This window comes from Bos grunniens, chromosome 21 (assembly GCF_055505025.1).
Source record: "Bos grunniens cultivar Pamir isolate PY7600 chromosome 21, Bosgru_T2T1.0, whole genome shotgun sequence".
Taxonomy (NCBI): Eukaryota; Metazoa; Chordata; class Mammalia; order Artiodactyla; family Bovidae; genus Bos; species Bos grunniens.
In genome coordinates, this window is record NC_141185.1 from 22,183,446 (window position 1) to 22,208,122 (window position 24,677).

The 24,677-nt window shown below is 43.0% G+C and overlaps 1 protein-coding gene across 2 annotated transcripts; it reads right to left on the reverse strand.

The window, feature by feature from the left end:
• Positions 1–14,482: 14,482 nt before the first annotated feature.
• Positions 14,483–20,880, reverse strand: SSTR1 (somatostatin receptor 1). Of its 2 annotated transcripts, XM_086363460.1 has the most exons (2): positions 18,813–20,880; positions 14,483–17,994 (listed from the first exon to the last, which is right to left on the reverse strand). In XM_086363460.1, exons 1-2 carry the CDS (start codon positions 19,256–19,258, stop codon positions 16,863–16,865), a joined length of 1,578 nt encoding a protein of 525 aa, XP_086219586.1. In that variant the 5' UTR covers positions 19,259–20,880; the 3' UTR covers positions 14,483–16,862. The 2 variants fall into 2 exon arrangements, with proteins under 2 accessions (XP_086219586.1, XP_086219587.1); XM_086363461.1 differs by having other exon boundaries at positions 14,483–18,954.
• Between the last annotated feature and the right edge of the window lie 3,797 nt (positions 20,881–24,677).

Here is a 24,677-nt window from a genome sequence, read left to right on the forward strand (position 1 = left end):
TGTTATTGTCAAAACATTTGATGCCATGTGAATGGAAATTTTTTCATTTATCCTCAAAATAAGATTGGTTTTCTTTTCCATTTAAACTCGAAGAGGGTCTAGAATTCAATAAAGTTTTAGAAATCACTGCATTTACTTCAATCTTTGTTTTTAAATACTAACTTAGGAACTGTAATGCTTATCCTTTATAGGTCAAGACCCACTCTTAAAAAAGAAAAGCTCTTTGCTAGCAGTGACAGTGTTATTGTTGTTGTTCAGTCGCAAAGTCAGGTCCGACTCTTTTTTTTTAGTATAAATTTATTCATTTTAATTGGAGGTTAATTACTGCAACCCCAGGGACTGCAGCACACCAGGCTTCCCTGTCCTTTATCATCTCCTGGAGCTTGCTCAAACTCACGTCCATTGAGTCAGTGATGCCATCCAACCATCTCATCCTCTGTTGTCCCCTTCTCCTTTTGCCTTCAATCTTTCCCAGCATCAGGATCTTTTCCAGTGAGTCAACTCTTCACATCAGGTGGTCAAAGTATTGGAGCTTTAGCTTCAGCATCAGTCCTTCCAGTGAATATTCTGTGTTGATTTCCCTTAGGACTAACTGGTTTGATCTCCTTGCTGTCCAAGGGACTCTCAAGAATCTTCTCCAGCACCATAATTAAAAAGAATCAATTCTTCAGTGCTCAAACTCTCACATCCATACCTGACTACTAGAAAAAACATAGCTTTGACTATATGGACTTTTGTCAGCAAATGATGTCTCTGCTTTTTAATATACTATGTTGGTCATAGCTTTTCTTCTAAAAGGAGCAAGCATCTTTTAATTTCATGGCTACAGTCACCATCTGCAGTGATTTTGGAGCCTAAGATTTCTCGGTAAATCATAGACAAATACACCACAAGGATGATTTTGTCTACTCCAAATTAAAGCTTAAATGTTAAGATTTAAACTTAAATATACTTATTTAAGTGCAGTTCTAGATTATTTTTGTGGCATTGTTTAATGCAAAGCATATTAATAATATATATTCCATAAATTATGTGAATTCTTTCTTTAATTTATAACTTTGATTAATCATTTCTCTAACTCTGGACACTGAGATGGAAAATAAATTCTAGAAATGAGAATCTAGAAAACTTGAGTAAATTTTTAATTTAGTTTTTCTTCAACCAAAATTAAATCAACTAAAATAATCTGTCAATCATTAATTACACAATTCATGAAATTCAGAGCAATTTTTCATGATAACCTAAAGACTCATGTGCCCTTATAGAAACCAGAATTTGCTTAATAAAGATAACAACACAGGGTCATGCCAAATATCTCTCTTAATATGTGAAATAAATGTGTATTTCTCAACATTGTCTCATTTTCACACCAAAGAACTGCTGCATCTGAGCACTATACACAGGACAAATAATATTCCACCCTAAAGAACAAAGGCCTTTTTGGGCCAATATAGATGATGACTCGCACTGGTTTCATTAAAAAGTCAAATACCAAGGTAAAAAAATATATATACTTTTAAGGATTTTTTTTTTCTCATAACTCCTCAGCGATGAAAAGTATTATTAACCAATATCACTTGTCTAGGATTGTTACAATAGGGTTGTTAATCCACAGGTAGGGCATTAGTCCAGTGAGGAAATAAATTGAATACAATCTTTTCAAACAAGATACTAATTTAAGGATACACATTTACAAATTTGCTGTCAAAATTTGTCATTTTTCTGAAAGAAATGAAGCACGGTTGAGAACAAGTGATTAAAACAAAGATGCAAAATCAGGCTATTTACAAAGTCGTGTTATCACTAATCTTTGATTTCTAAGAATAATATATGAGCTTTTAACTTACTGGACATAATATTAAAATATGTGTTTTCTAACTCAGAAGTAGCCTTCAAATGGTGACAAAATATCATCAGTTCAGTTCAGTTCAGTCGCTCAGTCGTGTCTTTTCGACCCCATGAATCGCAGCACACCAGGCCTCCCTGTCCATTACCAACTCCCGGAGTTCACTCAGACTCACGTCCATCGAATCAGTGATACCATCCAGCCATCTCATCCTCTGTCATCCCCTTCTCTTCCTGCCCCCAATCCCTCCCAGCATCAGAGCCTTTTCCAATGAGTCAACTCTTCACATGAGGTGGCCAAAGTACTGGAGTTTCAGCTTTAGCATCATTCCTTCCAAAGAAATCCCAGGGCTGATCTCCTTCAGAATGGACTGGTTGGATCTCCTTGCAGTCCAAGGGACCCTCAAGAGTCTTCTCCAACACCACAGTTCAAAAGCATCAATTCTTCGGTGCTCATATGATCATAAATAGGAGTAAATAGGTGTGACTTTTGAAAAAATATATTCCAGTACTAAAAAGTCATTATATATTACCAAAGAATTGAGAAATAAGTTAAATCAGATTCTTAGGTGCTTGTTTTCTTTCTGTAATATTTTTGACCAAAAAAAAAAAAAAAAAAGATTTCTAGAGAGTTATTTGCAAAATGCCTTCTATTTCACACTATTTGGTCAATGTTTATTTTTCTAGTGTTATGCAGCTTATGGGAAACAAATGAAATACTACATTTATTTGAATTTTTATTCAGTGTTGAGTTATACTCTTATACCTCAGCTAAATATTGTTTTGATATATTAAATGTAGACCTCTACACCCTCCTTTTATAGTCTTATCTGTCATTTGATTTTTTTCCAAGTCATTAGTCCTTCATTTCATTTTTTCTATCATGGCTTTAAATATCCAGTGAGACCCTATGATTTTTATCTGAACACTAATAAACCACTTCTTTGAAGCAGCTTCTACTATAGCCAGGAAGTCATAATAAGGATAATGGAGTAATAGTCACTATCTTCACCACCACATGATTCCTAACAGTCACAAGCACAGCTTCCCCAAGCCCCAGCACCATCTCCATGTTAATAATGGTTAATGAGCTAAAGTATTGAAGACACATAGTCTCCATTTGCTCAGGGATTTTGTATTGTATATGCTAATCATGTGAGAGAACTAGAGGAAGATGCAGTAGAAAAGGTTATGATTAAGAATGTTATGTATTCTTCTTTTTTTTTTTCCTGATTTAAATAACTGCTGAGGCACAAACCAAGACCCAAGGGAGCTACAGAAATTTACACATTTACAAAACTGGGTTCCCACGAAGAGAAGTGTCTTGCAGGAAGAATGTCAGGATGAATATTTCCCATCACATTTGAAAAGGATACCAGTAAAAGAGGGGTTGGCAACAATGCTCTTGTACTTAGGAGAGCTACAGAAGGCTTCTAAAGAGCCACCGGAGTGCCAGGCAATTCTGATGATGGTGTGGTACAATTTGAAGGACTAGAGAAGGTCCCATATTACAAAATATACCTCCACCACTTAGAGGCTGATCTGCTGCTGCTGCTGCTAAGTCGCTTCAGCCGTGTCTGACTCTGTGCGACCCCATAGACGGCAGCCCACCCGGCTGTCCCTTCCCTGGGATTCTCCAGGCAAGAACACTGGAGTGGGTTGCCATTTCCTTCTCCAATGCATGAAAGTGAAAAGTGAAAGTGAAGTCTCTCAGTCGTGTCCAACTCCTAGCGATCCTGTGGACTGCAGCCTACCAGGCTCCTCCATCCATGGGACCTTCCTGGCTAGAGTACTGGAGTGGGGTACCATTGCCTTCTCTGAGAGTCTGATCACTGCACCTTAAATTTATTCACTGGAAATACAACACTTTGCTTTATGAAGTCTTTTAAATCTGTAGTTGAGATTCAATACCAGTTAGTGAAACCACCTGTATCAGAAACCTTGTTTCCAAATGATGCTTGGGCTTTATTTTCAAGTTTCCTAAACTGGGCATTAGGAATGTATGGTTTTCAAAGTCTTAAGTGTGCTCGCTGTGCAGCCAGGTTCAGGAACCATTGTTATTATCTCCCATTAGGAAGCCAGCATGCTTAGGATTAGGGAATTCATAATAAGCCAGTCATAACTTGTACTTTAGAAAGGATGGTTGAGGGATTTCATTGGTGGTCTAGCGGTTAAGAATCTGCCTTGCAATGCAGGGGATGTGGATTCAATCCCTGGTCAGGGAACTAAGGTCCCACATGCTGTGGGGCAACTAACCCCAAGTACCACAATGAAAGGTCCCTCGTGACACAACAAAGATTCCATGTGCCGCAACTAAGACCTGATCTGATGCAGCTTAAAAAAAAAAAAAAAGCTTGTATTAAAAAAATGATTTAAAAAGGAAAAAAAAAAGGGGGGGGGATGGTTGGTCAGTGAGAGTCCAGAAGACTAAAGAAAACCCTCAAGATTTAAGTAATGGCCCCAATTACCAAAATCAGTGACTTTAAGACTTTACATTGTCTTAATATATCCATCAATTTAATGTAATGGTATTTTGCTGAACGCTTAGAAAACTCACTATGTGCCAAGTTTATTCTGAGTACTCTACAAATATTCATTTATTTAATCTTCATAAAAACCCTATGATGTATGTTCTTTTATTAATATTTCCCCTGTTTTACAGATGAGGAAACTACAGCTAAGGTGAAGATATGAAGTCATTTATCCGAGCTATTAAGTGGATGAGCTTCACAACTCCATCTCCTAGTGCTGGGTCCTGTGACCGTTCAGATGGCAGGCTAGGCTCTGAGGAATCCAAGATGAATGGCTCAGAGGGAACTGTAGACTGCTGCTGCTAAGTCGCTTCAGTCGTGTCTGACTCTGTGCGACCCCATAGACGGCAGCCCACCAGGCTCCCCCGTCCCTGGGATTCTCCAGGCAAGAACAATGGAGTGGGCTGCCATTTCCTTCTCCAGTGCATGGAAGTGAAAAGTGAAAGTGAAGTTGCTCAGTCATGTCCGACTCTTTGCAACCCCATGGACTGCAGCCTACCAGGCTCCTCTGTCCACGGGATTTTCCAGGCAAGAGTACTGGAGTGGGGTGCCATTGCCTTCTCCGCAGACTGACTAATGGAATACAACTGAGAAATCAGGTTCCCGCCATCAGAGCTTTAGGAAGAGAGGTCAAGATTTAGGTCTTGCCCAAGCAAATCCTGGCTGACTTTATCTCTCCTCATGCTACTCACCATCTTTGTAAGAATTCGTCACTTGGCTTACCAAATGCGTCTCCTTGGCTTCCCCGGTGCTTTTTGCTAGAAAATAAATGACAGGAAAGCTTGAATATACATTCAAGTGGAGTCGGTTTTATTTCCTTTTGAAATGGGATGTAACTGGATATTGGTTGTGATGATTCTAGAGATTCTCATTTTGGAGAAGGTATTGCCATAGGAGTAGGATTGGAATGGGTGCAGTCATCAATTTAATTCTTTATAGATCCAGCCTTGGTTTGCAAATGAGATGAGAGATGCAGCTGCAGGTGAGAGAGCACTCATTTAAAAAAAAAAACAAAAAACTTGGCAGACCACAGCTTAAAAGTGTCCACAGCTGTTTGAAATTGTGCTTTGCATATTTGCCTCTTTTGTTTTGCATGCTACTCCTGCTCATGGATTCAATGAGATAATTTACAAGAAGAATTTATAAGAAAATAAGTTGTTTTCTTTTTTATAAATCACTTTTTAATATTTGGGAAGAATTTTTTCCTGAGTCTCTCATGTTTCCTTAACTAGACTCTATCATTTGACTAATTCAGGGTATTTTATTTAATTGGTATCCTGATAAATGACATGACCTCTAAATTGGCAGAGTACCAGATTAAAAGATTTAGTTTAATGCTTTTCAATTACTTTACACTATTGTTACAATGGAGCAGCTTACCAGTTTAAATAGAGAGGGAAAAAATTACAACTGTTAACTAATGTCCTAAAAGGTATTTGGGCTATTAGCAGGTGGTGCTAATGGTAGGGCCTCACCTACCAACACAGGAAACATAAAAGATCTGGGTTAAATCCCTGGGTGGGGAAGATCCCCTGGAGGAGAAAATGGCAAACCACTCCAGTATTCTTGACTGGAGAATCCCACGGACAGAGAAGCCTGGCAGGCTACAGTCTGTGGGGTTGCAAAGAGTCATACACTGCTGAAGCAACTTACCATGCATCTTATAATTGCTTTAATGTTACTTAATTATATAATTCCTAATAATAGGAATATGTTTAGTGTATCTTCATAAGTGAAAAGAAAACTGTTTCTTGTTTTCATTGTTCTTGAACTATCATTATCTCTGATATTTATATAAATGAGGATTATTAAAGTGTATTAAAAATGCTGAAAAGACTGTCACTTTGCTAACATTATGGGACAGAAATTGTTTTTATTCCTATTTTTTAAATTAAGATATATGAGGCATGAGTGGATAACCTGCCCGTGGTTCCATAACCACTAATATTCAAAGCAAGGATTCTAACGTAGACATTCTGATTTTTAATTCCACCTACTTCATCACAGCTCTCTCTTGGAGCAGTTCTTGACATGGCCGCATTTAACTTAGAGGTGAAACTGGTGTTTCTCATATGCAATCTGATGGTCTTTGTGAGGAGAATTCGGTTCTTTAATATTTACCAATAATTTATTTCATTTCTTTTTCTCCTTAGGTACAGACTGTGAGTAGAGTGGTACATTTTGACATTTGATTTTGGACACTATGATTTGTAAAACTGGAGGCAATAGTCAGACTTTTCCCATTTCCATGTAGTTTGTGGAATTGAATCTGTGTGCCATTTAAAAGGATATTTTTTGTGTGTTTCTCTCTCTATATATATATTTGTTTTGTAAGAGAAATAGAGACTTCCAGTTAATAGGAATCTTGGTGAAGACCAAATGAGATAGCATGCAAAGCATCTGGCAAAATGTATCACTTACAAAGTAGGTACTGAAAAAAATGCTACTTCTCTTTTCTTTCCTGCCTGCTCTGCTGCTATATTTTAAATTCTGGACACTGACAGTTTTATGTAACTGCTATAAAATCTGAGGGGAACTGAAACTGTCAGTTTAATTCATGGGCGTTGGTTATCGTCATGATGGTATTTCAGGCCCCAAATATGTAGCATACATATATTTGTTAGCTGCAGTAAAACAGAAGGAAATCCAAATATCTGGATATTATTTACTAATCATGGTACCCATTTCTGGCTGTGGTGGGCAATCTTATTTCTATTACCTAAAACTGTATTTAAAGCAAACATTTTCCCAATTGCTGATTATAGAATATAGCTTGAGCCAGCCTCCAGACCTTTGTATATCACTCCATGTTATTCATATGTGTTCCTGATCTCAATACGATCTTCAATATGCTTAACTGTATGCTCTGCATTACAGTGAAATGCCTTTATAAGTTGATCTTAAAATATATTTAAATAATGTTATTAATCTTATGGGAAGGCAATAAATTGTTACTAATCTGGATTGCTATCTAGTTATTCTCATTCTAAAGATGTAGGATCTGATGCACAGGGTGATAAATTTTCTTGAGGTCATATGGAATCCATGAGTATAACTTGTGAAATACATTGAATTTCCCAAATAAATAATATGATGAGTATTCCTTATCATTTCATTACATAAATAAAAATGAATTTTGCTCAGCTTTCATATGTGCTTGTATTTAAAGAAATGAAGTAAAGTTTTGTATGTTTAAAGTATTTAATACTTAAATATATGACTAGATCAAACAGAAGAATTTTAAAACCTGAATCACTTATTTTCTACTTTCTCTTTCAGATATAATAGAATTTGATATCCATATATATATGTTGTTGTTCAGTTGCTCAGTTGTGTCCAACTCTTTGCAACCCTGTAGACTGCAGCACACCAGGCTTACCTGTCCTTCACCATCTCCCAGAGTTTGCTCAAACTCGTGTCCATTGAGTTAGTGATGCCATCCAACCATCTCATCCTCTGTCATCCCCTTCTCCTCCTGCCTTCAATGAGTCAACTCTTGGCATCAGGTGGCCAAACTATTAGATTTTAGATTCAGCACCAGTCCTTCCAATAAATATTCAGGACTAATTTCCTTTAGGATGGACTGGTTGGATCTCCTTGCAATCCAAGGGACTCTCAAGAGTCTTCTCCAGCACCACAGTTCAAAAGCATCAATTCTTTGGCGTCCTGCCATCTTTATGGTCCAACTCTCACCAAGTCTGTACATGCCTACTGGAAAAACCATGCATGTGTGCCAAGTCAGCTTCAGTCGGGTCCGACTCTTGCCCACCCCATGGACTGCAGCCCACCAGGCTCCTCTCTCCATAGGATTTTCCAGGTAATAATACTGGAGTAGATTGCCATGCTCTCCTCCAGGGGATCTTCCCCACCCAGGGATTGAACCCGAATCTCTTCAGTCTCCTGCGTTGGCAGGTGGGTTCTTTACCACTACTGCCACCTGGGAAGCAGAGGTGGAAAAACCATAGCTTTGACTATACAGACGCTTGTCGGCAAAGTGCTATCTCTGTTTTTTTCATATGCTATCTGATACATGCACACACACATATCTGGCTCCTAAATCTGTGCTAGACAGCTGTCGATTTTTATTTAATTTTATTTTTGCCACATAACGTATCTTTCGTCATCTACTTGGGGTAATTGTATACAACTTTTCTTCTTGAGATCTGTCCCGTTGTCCCTCCCTCTTCTGTGAGGGACACTCCCAGCTCCAAAAGTAGAGTGTATCACCCAGGCCCAGCCAACCATAATCCCCAGGCCTAGCTAATGAGTGCAGTGGTAGATACTATCAGGATCTGGAATTTTAGTTTATTCTACTTACAAGTTAGTAAGTTGTTCTGTTGCTATTTCATAGAGGCCAGCAGAAGACACAAGATTTCTGGGTCAGAGACAGAGAACATTATAACTCAGGGTATAGCCGGTAAGCAATATGATTAGCAATAGTTCATCTGTCCTTGATTCTCACGGGGGTGAGGCAGTGTGAGCCCAAATGGATGCTGTGCAGTGATGGGCCTGGGTCAAAAATGAGGAACACTGATCTTGGGGAAACCATCGAATTGTAGTAAGCAGTAATCAAGCCTTCTCTTTGCCTTTACTCAAGATCGCTTGCTAAAAACAAAACTCTGAGAAATAATCTAGGTAAAATTGGTCAGCGCCTCATATTCTTGCGTACCCAGCAAGGAACACGGAGGATGAGGGACACATGGAGACATGCCTCTCAACAGATAAATGATCTGAGTCTAATCAGGGAGAAGCATTTGTACTCTTTCCCCTGAAATTTGAACCTGGAAAAATATCATTTCAGTTTTCTGCAGCTGTCTGTAATTACGCAGGAATAGCCAATCTGAGAATAGAGCCAAGATTGTGAAAGTCAGAGATGAGAAAAGGAAACTGAAAAAAAATATATTGTACTGAGTTACGGATCAAGTACACCATGAGTTCTTCGTTAAGAATTTTCAGTTATGTGAGCTAGTTAGGTTTTCATTCCATTTTGGCATTCAACATGGGTTGTCTCATGATATCAGGTAAAGGAGGTATTATCATCCTGATCTTACAGATGAGCACAATCTGAGTATGGAGATTAATCATCACCCAATGAAGAAAGCAGAGCTACAGCTGCTGATGGCAAACTCCATGCTCTTAGCAGTTAAACTGGTAGTTCTCACACTTTTAAGTACTTTAGAAATACCAAGGTTCATCCCAGACCTAATGAATCAAGGTCTCTAACATAGAGCTTAGAGAATATGCATTTTCATAAGTTCTTGGGTGATTCTGATGCAGGGCTGTGGGCCACTTGTTAAGAAATGTTTGCTTTGGAAACAGATGTAATTTCAAGGATACAGCTGGCTGCCTGACCTTCTGATACCACGTCCTTATTAAGAACCCTTGCTTCTGGAAAATAACACCCGAAGCCTTGTCAGTGAGGTAAACTACAAATCAAAAGAAATCCTTTTCTGAGAAAAGCTCTATTGGGAGAGGTGAGGAAAGTCAAAAAAGGAGTACTAGGCTGAAGGGAGAAGCATTAAGAAATGGGAACTTAAAAATGAAAAGGAGGTGGTGGGCAGAGGTTTGAAGCTCTATTTCACCAATTATTACCTAAGAAATTTCTTTTGGCTTCATTAATTAGGTTGTGTGTGTTTAAGTTCAGATTCCACACAGAGTTTACATAGAAGGAGACCTGAGAGTCTATTGCAAAAGATGTGTAGACATCTGCTTGATTGGCTAGTTACAGTGGCTCACTGGACATGAAGGAGGATGTTTAACTTAATTATTGACTTTGAATAGACATTTTGCCACTGCTAATAATATTAGCTAGATTAATGAATTGTTCAAGGGTTATAGAGACAGAACACTATTGAGAGTTACTGTTCATCAATATTTGGACAACCTTTCCTAGAAGACTCTTGCCAGTCACATGTGTTATTGTAAAATATTTTCCTGCTTGCCTATGATGTCTTAGAATTTTTTTCTCTCCCTCTTTAAATGAAGTATTATTGTCTTTTGATACAGATATTATTGTGAAAGTCAGAACTTTTTCTGTACATGTTATTCTACAGCATCTCCATAGTATGTCTTCTTCCAAGTGGGCTCTGATACATGGTAAGTCTTTCTTAAATTTTTAAGGCTGGGAGCACTGGAGGTCATCATCTGTGTCTGGTCTGGGCATGTAGGTGCTGAGGAGGGGCATAGAGTCAAATTCTACTGCAGAGATAATGTGGTAGCTGATGGCATTCCCTATTTCTCATTTTCTTTTATATTTTTTGTCCAATCAAAACAGAAGACTTGAATCAGTCTGGCTTAAAGAGGTATTTATTTTTAGAGTTTTAAGCTCATTATTATTCCAAAGAATTTTAGAAGCATGCCTGTAATCTCAGCCTTAAATAAGTATAATATTTCCAGCTTTAGGCCAAGAAGATTGCATTTGATATACGTTTTGACAATAGTTAAGTTCATCATCAAAGTGAATGTTTTACCAAAGGGCTTTTAAAAGCTGTAACTTCCTTTGCAATGATGTTTTTCTCCACCCAACAGTTTGACAAGCAGGTGTTTTGATATTTTTGTTTGAACTAGTTGCTTCTGTTCACATGCTTTCTCAACTATATCGTCATTGCAGAAACATTATCCTTTTTCTTATGGGTAAAATCAGTAGCTGGATTTTGCTTCCAGAAGTACACTTACCCCATCTCTAGATAGTCAGCAAAGCAGTAAATAATCACTTACAACATTATCTCAGCACTTGCCTCGCTCTTGGAAGCCATGTAACAATCCTGAACCTCTCTGCCTTCTTTTAACACCAACAAATGAAATGTGTTCAGTGAAAAGCAAGATACTCATCTGAATATGTGGAAGAGGTTCTTATGAGCTCAGAGGTGTATGGTGCAACAAGAGAGCAGCTTTGTGATACCTTGTTTTTAAAGCACACACCACTGTAACAATTATGTGATTGCCTATCAGTCATAACAATTAAGGACCTAACCTGTCTGATGTGGCACACTGGAATAAAGGGATGAGCAAGATAAGATTGGCAACACATAACCCTTCTAATGAAGCATTTTTTCAAACACTGATATGAGTATGTCATCTCTATTAGTTGTTTAGAATAAACTGGGAATATATCACAATTTTTTAAAATGTATTTTCTATATTGTTCTCCAGGAGAACTCCTTGCTTTTTTATTTCTCAAGCCCAAACTATACATTCAGCATTTTTCAATCGTCACTGTTAAATTGGATGAGGCATCAAAGATTTTCAAATGTGATCCTATCTTGGGGTATTGTGGGAGAAGATGACCTCAGACATTCCACCCTGAGAACACGGAGGTCCCCAGGAAGAGAGAGCGTGGACATTAAACTGATACATTTTATGTTCCTCCATAAATCATGTTTCATTGCCTTGTCTCACCCTGAGGTGAGGCTCATCACCAACTTCTAGGCCATGCGAAAAGGCTTGGAAATAAAAGGAGGCTGTGGGGGTGGGGGTTGCACAGAGATTTGCCAAATTCTTTTTCTCCTGCCTCAATATATTAATGTGTGCATGCTCAGTCGCTCAGTCACGTCTGACTCTTTGCGACCCCATGAACTGCAGCTGCCAGGCTCCCCTGTCCATGGAATTTTCCAGGCAAGAATACTAAAGTGGGTTGCCATTTCCTACTCCGGGGATTTTCCCAACCCAGGGATGAAACCCACATCTCCTGCATTGGCAGGCAGATTCTTTACCTGGGAAGCCATCACAGGCTAAAACTAACTGCATCCCTATTACACTAGAGGAAAAGCATAGGGCTTGAGTCCTTTAGTCTTAACAACACGTCAAAGGCTAATCAATCTAAAGGACTCAAGTCCTATGCTCTTTGTCTAATGTAACAGGGAGGCAGGGTGTATGGAATGTTTTTGATGAGTGAGGTTGACCTTTGTCAGGAGAAATGCAAAAGACCTGAGACAAAGCCACAGAAAAATTTACCAGCCGGAGGAGATCCTGAGGGTCACCAGTCTAGAGCCACTGGATTCCCTCTGGTCACTGAGCCAAGAGGCTCACCAAGAGGCTGCCTGCTGTGGCAAGGCCAGGCCACTGCTTGGCAGAGGCAGAGTCTTGGCAGAGACCCCAGACTGGGAGGCTATATGAGGACCCCTAAGACCCTGAGAGGGCTGTAGCCCAAAGGAGTTGAAGCATGACCCTCGCCAAGGTGAGAAGTCAGATCACAGGCTCCAGAAGCTGCAGATTGAAACAAACTGCAACCAGGATCATCCCAGTGGACAAATGCCCTCTTCCCAGAGATCATAGGGCAGACAGGACCCCTTTCCCAAGGACCCCACCTCATTCCCTCCTCCATTAGGACACGAAGCCTCTCCCAGTTCACTCTAAAGCCACTTTTAAGATAACAAAAGAGGAACGGGAACCCAGCGAAGAGACTGTTGAAACATGTTTAAATAAAATTTTGAAATTATCTGAAAATGGCTAAATTATCAGCTCAGCTGGATGTTTGAACAGTTATTTAATTTTTCGTCCCAGCTAACCGGCTGGAAGGGGCTTGGATGGTCAGATGAATTAAAACAAAAAGAACAGAATGTTTTCTCTGCACATCGGAGTTATGAGTTCAATTTGCCACCTTGCTATAGCTTTTAAAAATAGTGAAAAAGCAACAGTTCAGCTATTTTTAATCATACTGAGATTATGTGTAGAACTGTAAAGCCTAGAGTTACAAGGCAGTTGAAGGTATTTGAAGCCCACAATCCCCCCACCCTGGTTCTGGAATCACTGCTTGGAAAATACTCCTTTTCCCTTATTTTGCTGTGAAAATAAAATGTTTAAAAAAAAAACAAAAAAAAAAAACACTCCTTTAGTACCTTCTTAAATTCTTTCAGGGATGGAAACGGCCATCACTGAAAAAAGCACAAAATATGTCTTTCTGTACCATTTTTCTAGACTCCACATAGATGCATTACTATATGCTAGTTTTCTCTTTTTTACTTACTTCACTCTGTATGACAATCTCTAGGTCCATTCACATCTCTGCATATGGCACAATTTCATTCCTTTTTATGGCTGAGTAATATTGCATTGTGTATATGTACCACATCTTCTTTATCCATTCCTCTGCTGATGGACATTTAGGTTGTTTCCATGCCCTGGGCATTGTAAATAGTCCTGCAATGGACATTGGGGTGCATGGATCTTTTGGAATTATGGTTTTCTCCAGGTATATGCCCAGGAGTGGGATTGCTATGAAGTAGCTGGCTGGTGAGGGCCTACTGTATAGCATGGGTGGGGGGCGGGGAAGGAGGGGTACAATCTGTTTCTAAGACATGTATTGAGGTCACCTTAAAAATGCACTCCAGTATACATTAGGTGAGACAAATACTGTTTGATTCCACTTACACAAGGTACCTAGAATAGTCAAATTCATAGAGTCGGGAAGTCCATCAGTAGAAGCAATGGGCCAGAGGATGGGGGTGGGTGGGAAGGCGGGATGAGGAGTTAGTGTTTCCTGGGGACAGAATTGCCATTTAGGAAGGTGAGATGATGAGAGTTGCATAACAACATGATGCCATCAGAATGGTCCAGTTAAATATGGTTAAGATAGTATGTTTTCTATTGTGTGACTTTTCCACAATTAAAAATATTTTAAAACATCTTTCTTCTTTTAAGTTGAGATCTGATTTTTTGTGTTTCCTTTATCCATTGCCCTTTGCAACATCTTTAGGACATCACTTTTTTTCCCTTTCCACTACCTTTCCCTGGGATGTAAATTAGCAATTACTTACTCCCACAGCAAAGTCTGAGGACATAAATGAGGGCAGCCAGTAGTTCAATCTGTGAGACATTGTGATATCATCTACTTCGTCTGGTAACCACAGCAAACTACAGAGAGTGCAACCATAGGGGAAGAAGTACACTTTTTCCTATTCATACTGACTCAGTTTTTTTCTTTCTCAGAACTAACAGACTTCAAAAAATAGGTAAAGTTATAACCTCAATCTTGGTAAAAATTCCAAAGGTAATCAGAAACCTTACTTTTTAATATCTAAATGATACATAGAGCAACTAAGCCAATATGTGTGTGTCTTGAAGTAATCTGTTGAAACAGGAAGATTCAAATTGCAAAGTCAGACAACTTGCAACAACATAATACATTTGTTTATTTAGTTAATATTACAATGGAAACAGGTTAAGAGCACTAGAATTTGTGTCCTCAGAAGAGGATAATGATCAAGACTTTTATTTGTAAATGTCACTGTCCTTAACTATTAAAAATCTATTTTCCAAAGGAGTAATAATATGCATGATTTTTAAATGACAGATCTAAACTTTCAAATTTATGACCAAAAGCATATTTGTTCATTAAATAAAACTTTAAAGGACATTGTAACTCCTGGTTACTGCTTTCAGGAAAGCACAATGTTCTCGAAGCAAATATACACAAAACATCTTTCCATAGTGATTTTCAACCATTGTGTATCATGTTGATGTAGGAACCTGAGAACCCCAGGTGTTGAGAACTCCTGAGTGTTGTAATACACTCTGGTTTACTGAAACAGTCACAAACATGTATTTAATGCCTACTATGTATAAGCCAGCAATCTAAAGCAACCCAGGTAATACAAAGAAGTAAAATTATTGGTTTTTGCCCTGCTCAGGCTTCCAATGAAGTTGGTCAGATAAAACACAGACACAAATTAATTTATTTTCAATGTCTTCAAAAGAAGTGCCGGTACTACCTAGATTGTTAGAATCACCTATGCTGCGAACCTAGAAGAAGCAGGTACATAATTTATGCAAGGACATCCTCAGTGCCTGCTAAAGTCTATCTGAATCAGGCTGTGGAGTTCCAAGTTTGAGGGGAGGCTATTTGAACCCTCATATCTAAAAGTATTCTAGCCAGTCTCACACCTGTTGTTTGGCAACTGCTTCATGGACTTATGACAAGGGAGCAAGATAAATGTATCTAGTATGTGAGTCTATTTTGATTTGAATATATGTATATATATACATATATATATTCAAATCATATGTCGGGTGATGTTGAAAGCTGGGACTTTCCACTCTGCATGGGAGGAGGCTAAACCACATTATTTAAAACAAGAGACTACATAAGAAAAGTAGGAACAACTCTGCAAACTTCACTGACGACAAGCCAAAATAGAAAGGCTAGAGGAAAGAATCAGAGAAGAGGGCCTAGCAAAAAGGAGAGGTTTTGAGGGGACCTTGGGGGTCCCCTGCCACCTCCGGGCCGGCCCCACCGCCAATATCCTGAAGAAAAGGCCCTGGGCTAGGGCAAGTAGAGAAAAGGAAAGTAGAGACCACGTTTTTCAAACACCACAAATAAATAAATAAATGTTAAGCAAGAGAATAACTTATTAGGCACCGCTTGAAAGGCAGCAGCCCTCAGGGGTCGGGCAGGCCGCACCCTCTAGCCTGTAGGTGGCGGTGACACGGTCGGGATGGGCCGAGACTGGGAAGGCATCACCCGAGGTCCCCGCCCGGTGCCTGTTGTGACTCTTGGATGGGCACCTCCAGGAGCTAGGGTGAGGGAGAAGGCCGAGTGGAGCTGCACCCACGCTCCCGGGCGTCCCCCGGGGCAAGCGCACCCTGTCCCGCCTGGCCCCGGAAGCCCCCCTGCGCTTGGTTTTTGAAACCAAAAGCGCCCTTTGTGAACCAGGCCGGGAGGGTGACTTCCATTAAAGCCTTCCTCCCCCATCAAACTCCGGAATCTTTTTTAAAACCCCTAGTCACTTGTTCTCAGCTCCTTTTTGCTCCAAAGAGGGGGTCTGGATAGGATCGCAGAATGCCTGGGGGGCTCGAAGCGCGGGACCGATTTTACTAAGCACCTGGCTCCGCTCTGGGTGGATGCGGAGTCGGGGGTAGGTTTGGGGATGGGATGCGCGCACCTTCCTTCACTCGAGAGTGAGAGGAAAGACCCGCTGCCTAGATCCTTCTCCAGTCCGAGTTCCCTGAAAAGAGGGCTGCGGAGAGGGAGAGCGAGGGTTCGCCAGGCTCCGCTAGGGGCATCAGGCAGAAACCTGGCGAGCGAGGGACGCCGCAGGGCGCGGCTGAGGGCGAGCTGGGTTTTCCCGAGGGAAACCTGTGGCGGTAACCTTGGCTCAGCTTAAACAGAAACAACGGCTGACGGGGCTGAGGGTCCGGCCGAGTTGGAGACGTTTATAAGTTCACGCCCTGCACCTGCAGGACCGGGCGGAAAGAAAGACCGAAATTGCCTTGGGCGGGGGGAGCATAGAGGGATGCAAAGATGCAAGCGCAGGGGAGGAAGAAGCGGAAGAGGGGCCCGCTAGTCTTCCAGCTTATAAACAAAGCTCCGGGTCCACGTTGTCTCGCGCCTTTCCCGAGTCTCCACCCGAAGCGCACAGTGGGCCCGAAGGCCCCACTTTTATTCTCGCACCCCGACGCCGGGGGTCCTTTCGCCTCTCGCATCTGGCCTCCCATTCTCCTCATCCTCCCCTTCTCTGGGCTCAAGGCCCCCCGGCTCGGACCCGGGGCTCAGAGGGTCGTGATTCTGGACGTGCAGGTGCCATTACGGAAGACGCCGCCGGACTCCAGGTTCTCGGGCTGGAAGTCCTCCACGCTATAAGCGCGGCTCTTGAGGGCCGTGGCATAGTAGTCGACCGGCTCCTCGGCGGCGTTGTCCATCCAGCTGAGGCAAAGGATGCGCTGGAAAGAGCGCTTGAAGTTGTCTGAAAGGAAGCCGTAGAGGATGGGGTTGGCGCAGCTGTTGGCGTAACCGAGGATGACCGACAGCTGGCTCACCGTGGCGTCGTCCTGCTCCGCGAACACGTTGACTAGCTGCACCACATAGAAAGGCATCCAGCAGATGACAAACACCATCACCACCATCATCACCATCAGGGTGATCTTGCGCTCCGAGCGCTTGCGCTGCTGCCAGCCGGCCTTGAGGGCCACCATGCGCATTTTGGCGATGATGAGCACGTAGCACAAGCAGATGGCCCCGACGGGCAGCAGGAAGCCCATGAGGAAAGTGTACAACACGAAGCCCACCAGCCAGCGCTGGGCGGGCTCGGGCATGAGCATGTTGCAGGCCACCGTGCCGTCGCTGTTGGCCGCCGTGCGCGAGAAGACCACGATGGGCAGAATGACGAGCAGCGACAGCACCCACACGCCCAGATTCACCACCTTGGCCACGGTGGGCCGGCGGTAGCGTGCGGCCTTGATGGGGTGCACCACGGCCACGTAGCGGTCCACGCTAAGCACAGTCAGACAGTAGATGCTGGTGAACATGTTGACTGCGTCCACGCTGAGCACGAGGCGGCAGAGTAGCGCGCCGAAGGGCCAGTGGCGAAGCAATGTGGAGGTGACCAGGAAGGGCACGCTGAGCATGAGCAGCTCATCGGCGATGGCCAGGTTGAGGATGTAGATGTTGGTGGCCGTCTTCATCTTGGCGTAGCGCAGGATCACGTAGATGACCATGGAGTTCCCACAGAGCCCCACCAGGCACACCACGGAGTAGATGAAAGAGATGAGGATAGCGCTGCCCTGGCCCTCGCTCAAGGTCCCGTTCTGGGACGCGTTTCGCCCCGGTTCTTCCATCCCGTCTGCAGCGCCGGCCCCGGGGCCCCTGCTGCCGCCGCCTTCGCCGCAGCTGCCTGGGCTGGGGCTAGGAGAGGAGGGAGAGGAGGCGGTGCCATTGGGGAACATCTCAGCTGATGGGGGCCGGTGGGGCTGCCGGGGCTAGGACGTTCTCCGGGCGACCCCCGCCGCTGGCGCCCTCACTCGGCACCCCGGCGGTCCGCCCGCAGCTCGCAGTCACCCGGCGCCTGGGGGAAGCGCTCAGCGACTGCAGGAAGCGCAGCTCCACCGCGGCCGGCGGAGCGCATCGCCCGGCAACTGCCGGTGCGCAGCCGCTCGCCGCTCCTGGGCGCCTGGGCACACGCGAGCGTGGAGAGGGGAGGCCGGGAGACTGGAGCCCGGAGCGGCACAGCCATTAACTGCCGCGGCTGTGGGCTGGCGAATGATTAATAGCCACCACCAGCGCGTCAGCAGCTACGAAAAGGGAGGGGGGCGGGGGGCGGAGAAAGCGAGGAAGGTAGGCGATAGAGGTGTCTTATCACCCTTCGCCCAATTTTTTCTTCCCAGTTTTGAGCTCCAGTCGATTAGAGCAGCTCCTTCCGGGGTTCCCCTTTACCCATCCTTCAGGGAGACCTGGGGGGTGGCTCCGCTTTCCTGGAGGGTGGGTGGGGAACAAAGCTGTAGATGCTGTCCCATCCCACCGGGCTCCTAGCCAAAGCAAAGCGTGAAGCCGACCTTAGGCACAGATGATGTCTGGAGTTCATCTCAGTTTCTCTCAGTTGCCGCCCCGCCCTGAGGGACCCCCAACTCCACGCGGATCCAATCGTCCGGAGCCCTAGCCACCGCCTCCCACCCCGCACCGCCCCCGCCTGCCCTTCCCCTCAGACCCGCTGCGGAATTCCTTACCCAGGGCGCGCTGTCTCCAGACCGACGCGCAGCTGGCCCGTGCAAAGTGCCGGTTCGGTCTGGTAAGCGCGGTGACGTTCTCCGTGCGGTCCCTCTCCTTTCTTGGGGCGGGACCCCAGCACAGGCGCCCACTCAGACTCTGAAGAGTCGCGGAAACTGACCCTAAGCCGCGAGCACGAGGAGGAGGAAGGACCGCAACCTTGCGTTAGGGGCTTCTGCCTTATAACCCCGCAGGCAGCTCTTGGCGGGCGGGAGTGTTCCGGGGCCCGGAGAAAACCCACTGCGAATCTCTTAATACAGCTGGTAGTGCCCAGAGCCCCCTGCGTCTGCCGAGCAACAGCGACTGCCGAAAGGAGGACGCGCTGCTGGGAGCGGAGGAGCCGGAGCCTAACCGCTCTCCCGCCCTCCCCCATCCAAACGTGCCAGGCGCGGTATTGAAAATCCATCTAGGTGTTCGCTGGGGATAGATACGGCAGCGCCGCCTGGAAAGGCTCCGCCCGCGTCCCTGCTGTACTTTGTACCCTGTAGAGTCGGCGGGCCCAGGGGGAGGAGAGTGTGAAGGCCTGGGCGAGCAGGGGTGCCAGTCGGGGTCCGGCCGTGCAGGTGATCGGACCTGTCACCAACTCCAGGAACAGCAGGAGGACGGACCTTGTTCAAGACTTTCCGTGAAATACCTAAGATTTCAGCCTTTTTTGAGCCCCCTGGATGTGTGCCCCGGCTGCTGTTTACGTTCCTAAACCCTTAAGAGACAGAAATCTATGTAGGCACGCCTAAAGCTCTCTGACTTTATTTAGGAACTGAACAGTTAGTAAACGAACAAAAAACAGTTCAGTTATCATCACTTTTAACGATCTGTTAGGACTTCCCACTATCCCTAATCTGGGTTCCCTTGGGCTTTCCAATTCTTTCAGTCCAAAAAAGTATCACTCCAACTCCCCAGTTCTTTTCAAGATCTCCTTAAGTCCTTGTCTGAATCGTGTGGGTTCCTAGGAAAATTGACCTGCAGCATCCCAGTGCTGCGGGGGCTCTTTCAAGATTTAGCTTTGTGTCCAGTTTTTGTTAGTTCTTCCTCTCAACCAGGAAGCACCCACTGTCTTGTGAGTCTCATCATCCCTTCCATCAGTACCGTTTACAATAAGCAGAGGCAAATGTAAAGAGAAACTAAACTCCTCATCAAGGATATTTGTGCCAATGTGGAATGCAGAAATTGAAAGGGGAAAAAAAAGTATAATTTCTATTTTCCCCTCGCTTTATACAGGTATCATTTGCATATATGTTTTAGTTCTCAAAACTAAGTGCTCCTCAAAGGAAAAGAAAACCTTCTGTAGTGTGTTGATTATAGCAATCAGAGATAAAAGAAAAGATGACAGACTCTCACAGGGGTGTGTGCAATGGACACTGAATTATTAATGAGAAATGTACTGGGAAGAAATTCAAAATTTCCTAAGAAATTTCCCAAGCTGTTTAACTCATTGCTTTACCTCAACAAATTACTTTATCTTAAGTAGCATGTGGAATTCGTGGTTACTTTTATTTCATTTTCCTTAAAAAATACTGCACATATGGAGAAAAAAATAAAAATGTTCATTGGGTTGTTTGTTGTTTTTTATAATGGCTTTTATTTTTTTCTCCAGAAGAGCTTTTAACAACCCAAACCTCATAATGATTTAAATGCCTCTTTGCTGATCACTGACTAAAGACACCTGGCTATTACTCAGGAGGCTGACATTTCCACCATCATCACCTAGACCCCTTGGTGTTGATCATGGCTGCTCCAGTGGCAGTGGGTGATGAGAGCCTATGAAGCACAGCTCTACTGTTCAGGATCTCATATGTTTGTTTTGCAGTTCATCTTAGGGAAATCTCCTCTCAATTTACTGGTAACCTCACACACAAAAGAAAAGAAGACCTGATGTGAGCCTGCTTTTTTGTTTCTTTGTGAAGTAGTTTCTATGATGAATTTTTAATCCATGAAAAGAGGTTGACAGTGAGGTGTTACTTTACGCCCCCTAGGGTGGCTATAATAATTTTTTAAGGAAAAGAAAAATAACAAATGTTGACAAGCATATGGAGAAGTTAGACCCCTTATATGTTGCTGGTGGGCATAAAGAATGATGCAGCAACTTTAGAATACTTGATGATTCTCAAGTATTCTTTAGAATTCTCAAGTATTCTTTAGAATACTTGATTGCTTTCCTTAAAAAGTTAAACTTAGAATTATCATATGACCCAGCAATTCCACTCCTATTTACTCCCCCAAATTGAAAATAGACATTTGAACAAAAACTTGTACATAAATCTTCACACCAGGACTATTCATAATAGCCAAAAAGATGAACAATACCAATATCCATCAACTGATGAATGGATAAAAAAAAGTGTGGTATATCCTTTTATGATCCATCCATAACAAGGAAAGTGAAGTAGGAAATGGCAAACCACTCCAGTATTCTTGCCTAGGGAATCCCATGGACAGAGGAGCCTGGCAGAAATACAGTCCATGGGGTCACAGAGCAGGCATGATTGAGCAGGCACTTAGCTTAAAAAGGTTTGAAATTTCAAAACATGCTACAACATAGACAAACCTTGAAAATATTATGCAGAGTAAAAGAAGCCAGGCACAAGTCACGTACTGCATGATTCCATTTATATGAAACATCCAGAACTAGCAAATTCAGAGAGACAGAGCAGTTTTGCAGGTTGGCCGTGGTTAAGGGGGAGAGAGAGGGGAAACAAAATGCTTCATGGATATTGAGTTTCTTTTTGGGGTTATGAAAACTTCTGGAACTAGACAGTGGTCGCATTTGTACAACGTTGTGAATGTACTAAAACCATTGAGTTGTACACTTCAAAATGGTTAAGATTATGAATTTTATGTCATGTGAATTTTACTTAAATAAAAAGAGAGTTTGAGATAGACAGGAGCCATGCCATGTTATCAAATCTTTTTAGCCATCTATTTCTTAACATTGTATCTGTGAGCTAATCCGGAACAAACAAAAACACCAAGCAAAAGTCAGCATGTTTCCGGGCTAAACAACATGTGTTTGGAGTTGCAACTGTTTTAAAATTACATTAAGAGAAGGAGCCTGGTTAGGAATCTGCCTTCCTCTCAGACCTCAATTTAATGTAAATGTTTCTTAAAGACACAAGAATGCTACTGTAGTCATTGGATCATTATAATGTGTAAAGAACACAGCCTATGTTTCATGTTCTGATTAAAAACTGCCCCCTTAATTTATTACATCTCTAAAGGCTTGAAAAAGCTTAGAATAAGCTTGTTTTCTCTGAAAGAGTCACCTGTCTTTCATTTCTCCCTTATTTGCTTACTATCTTTCCTATGCCTGTGTGATCTGAACGTTTCTCCATATGAGAGGAGAAAGAAGATGGCTTTCAAGAAGAGGAGAATGAAAGTCCTTATTTAGGAAGTTGCACATTCTTAAGCAGACTGATTTTCTTCCCCCACCTCAATTCTCTCCTACAAGGCACACTCTACCGTGCTGTCAAGTACCAGGTGTACACTTTGATTACTGTGTTTATCACTTTGTACTATGATTTTTGTGTGTATGTACTTGTCTGTCCCCACTTCCCAATCTGCAAGCTTGTTCAGAACAGTGGCTACGTTTTATTTATCTTTATATCTGCAACACCCAGCACAGTACCTGGAAAATTGCCCAGTACCTCCTTGTTCTTTTTTTCCCCATAGCATTCCATGGATATAGTACCTTCTTTTTTCTAATCCATGAACTGTAAACACAAAGAAATGGACTTTGGGTCTCTTGCAAGAAGAGCTTTAATATCGGTATAATATCACCATCTGTAGTAATTCCTTATACTTTTCAATCTTCTAATTTCAATTTGCATGTCCTATATCAACAGTGATCATGCTGATGACTCATTCATTGATCATTCTTGGTCTTAAATTTGCTGGCAGAGAAAGGGCTCTGGAAAATGGGTAGTATGTACTTTAGTAGCTAATGATGGTTATTTAATAGTATCATGCAGTGCGAAAGCCATTATATGTGGAAGATTGTTTCTTTCTAATTGCGGCTCTGTGTCCCAGTTGGTTTGGTGAAATAGTAATTATCAGGAACTCAAATTCTGCTTCTGTCAAAATCGTTACTAATATGTTTTTTTTTTTTTTCAATTGTAGCCCACGATGATCCTCAAACGAGCTCCTGTAATCCATGCCAGTGGTAAAGGGGCTGGCTGGGGCCAAGGATTAAGGGAACAAACGCTTCCTGGAGCATACTCTGTACTGGCATCATCAGAATTGTGTTTACACACACCTGTCTGGGCAGATGGGCCCAAGCTGGCTATGAGGGGTGAGCACCACTCAGCAACATGACCCACAGAAGAGGTGTATGTCACTTAAAGACCATCTGTCATTAAGCAGTTAGCATGATGACAGTCTAATAAGAAAGTCACCAGAGTGCAACAGTAGCTAGAGGGCTAAGCAGCGATCCCAGGCATAATTTCCCAGCGAAGCCCCAACACTTCTCAACAGCCCCGGTGGCCTGTGGTTCAATTCACCAATCTCAGCAAACCCGCCTTAGCTGGATGATGATTTTCCTGTTGCCTCTTGTGAAACAGTAGGGCCTTGTCTTTTTTTGTGTGCTCTCAAAAACACACACGTGGTGCATGCATCTTTGCCTTCTGCTGGAGGCAGGAAGAGCAGGCGTGAGTGGCGAGCTCAGAGCCAGTGGGAGCCAGTGGGAGCCAGTGGGAGTGGTCCAGGAAGGGAAGCCTGCTCACTCCCTCCTCCTAAGGACCTGCAGCCTCCCCTACACCAGGCCCTGCCTCTGTACTCCCCTTTCTAGGCAATTGTGAGGGTGGGGATAGGGGCCAAAGCACTTTACCTAGACCTTGAGGAAGCAGTCTGTGCGACTGCCTGACTCTTCCTTTCCTGCTAGGAGAGACAGGTAAGAAGAATACACAGTCCAGGTAGGAACCCTGGCCTGAACAGAAGTTACCATTCTTTGACAGCTGTCTGGGTGAACTGAAATTTCACTACTTAAGCAATTAGCTATGGGCTTCCCTCATAGTTGGTAAAGAATCTGCCTACAATGCAGGAAACACAGGTTTGATTCCTGGGTCGGGAAGATCCTCTGGAGAAGGAAATGGCAACCCAATCCAGTAGTCTTGCCTAGAGAATCCCATAGACAGAGGAGCCTGGCAGGCTACAGTCAATGGGGTCACAAGAGTTGGACACAACTTAGCAACTAAACCACCACCACCATGCAACTAGCCAGAGCACTGGTTTCTGATACTATTTCCTACTTTTTTTTTTTTTTTTGTCATAGGAGTAATATTTAGACTATAGTAGAAAACAGACATAATCATGTAATTGTACTGTATAGGGCTGGGCTTCCCAGGTAACCCTAGAGGTAAAGAACCTGCCTGCCAAGGCAGGAGACGAAAGAGACAGTTCAGTCTCAGGGTTGGGAAGATCCCCGGGAGGAGGGCATGGCAACCCGATCCAGTATTCTTGCCTGGAGAATCCCATGGACAGAGGAGTCTGGCGAACTACAGTTCACGGGGTTGCAAAGAGTCAGACACGACTGAAGCGACTTAGCATGCACACATTGTGTGTGGTCACTCTTGGTTCCCATTTCTTAGTGAGGAAGAACTGGAAATTAATATCAGAATTCCATTATGTATGAATAATACTGTATTTTTAATCAAAACTAAGTAATTTATTCATTAATTTAACAAATGTTTATTGAGTGCGCACTGAGTAGCAGACACTGTCCTAGGCATTAGAGATACAGTGGCAGAGACAGAACTAGTTTCCAGTGGATTTCTAGCAAGGCAGGAGAGTCAACACTGGACAAATGGATGATGTAATTGCATTTAGTGATAAAT

Bases quoted from the DNA above. Each gene is read 5' to 3' on its own strand.
- SSTR1 (XM_086363460.1), bottom strand. From the start codon at position 19,258: ATGGATTTTCAATACCGCGCCTGGCACGTTTGGATGGGGGAGGGCGGG. The intron at 17,995-18,812 runs GTAAGGAATTCC...CTCCTCTCCTAG, and splicing joins CTGGAGACAGCGCGCCCTGG to CCCCAGCCCAGGCAGCTGCG.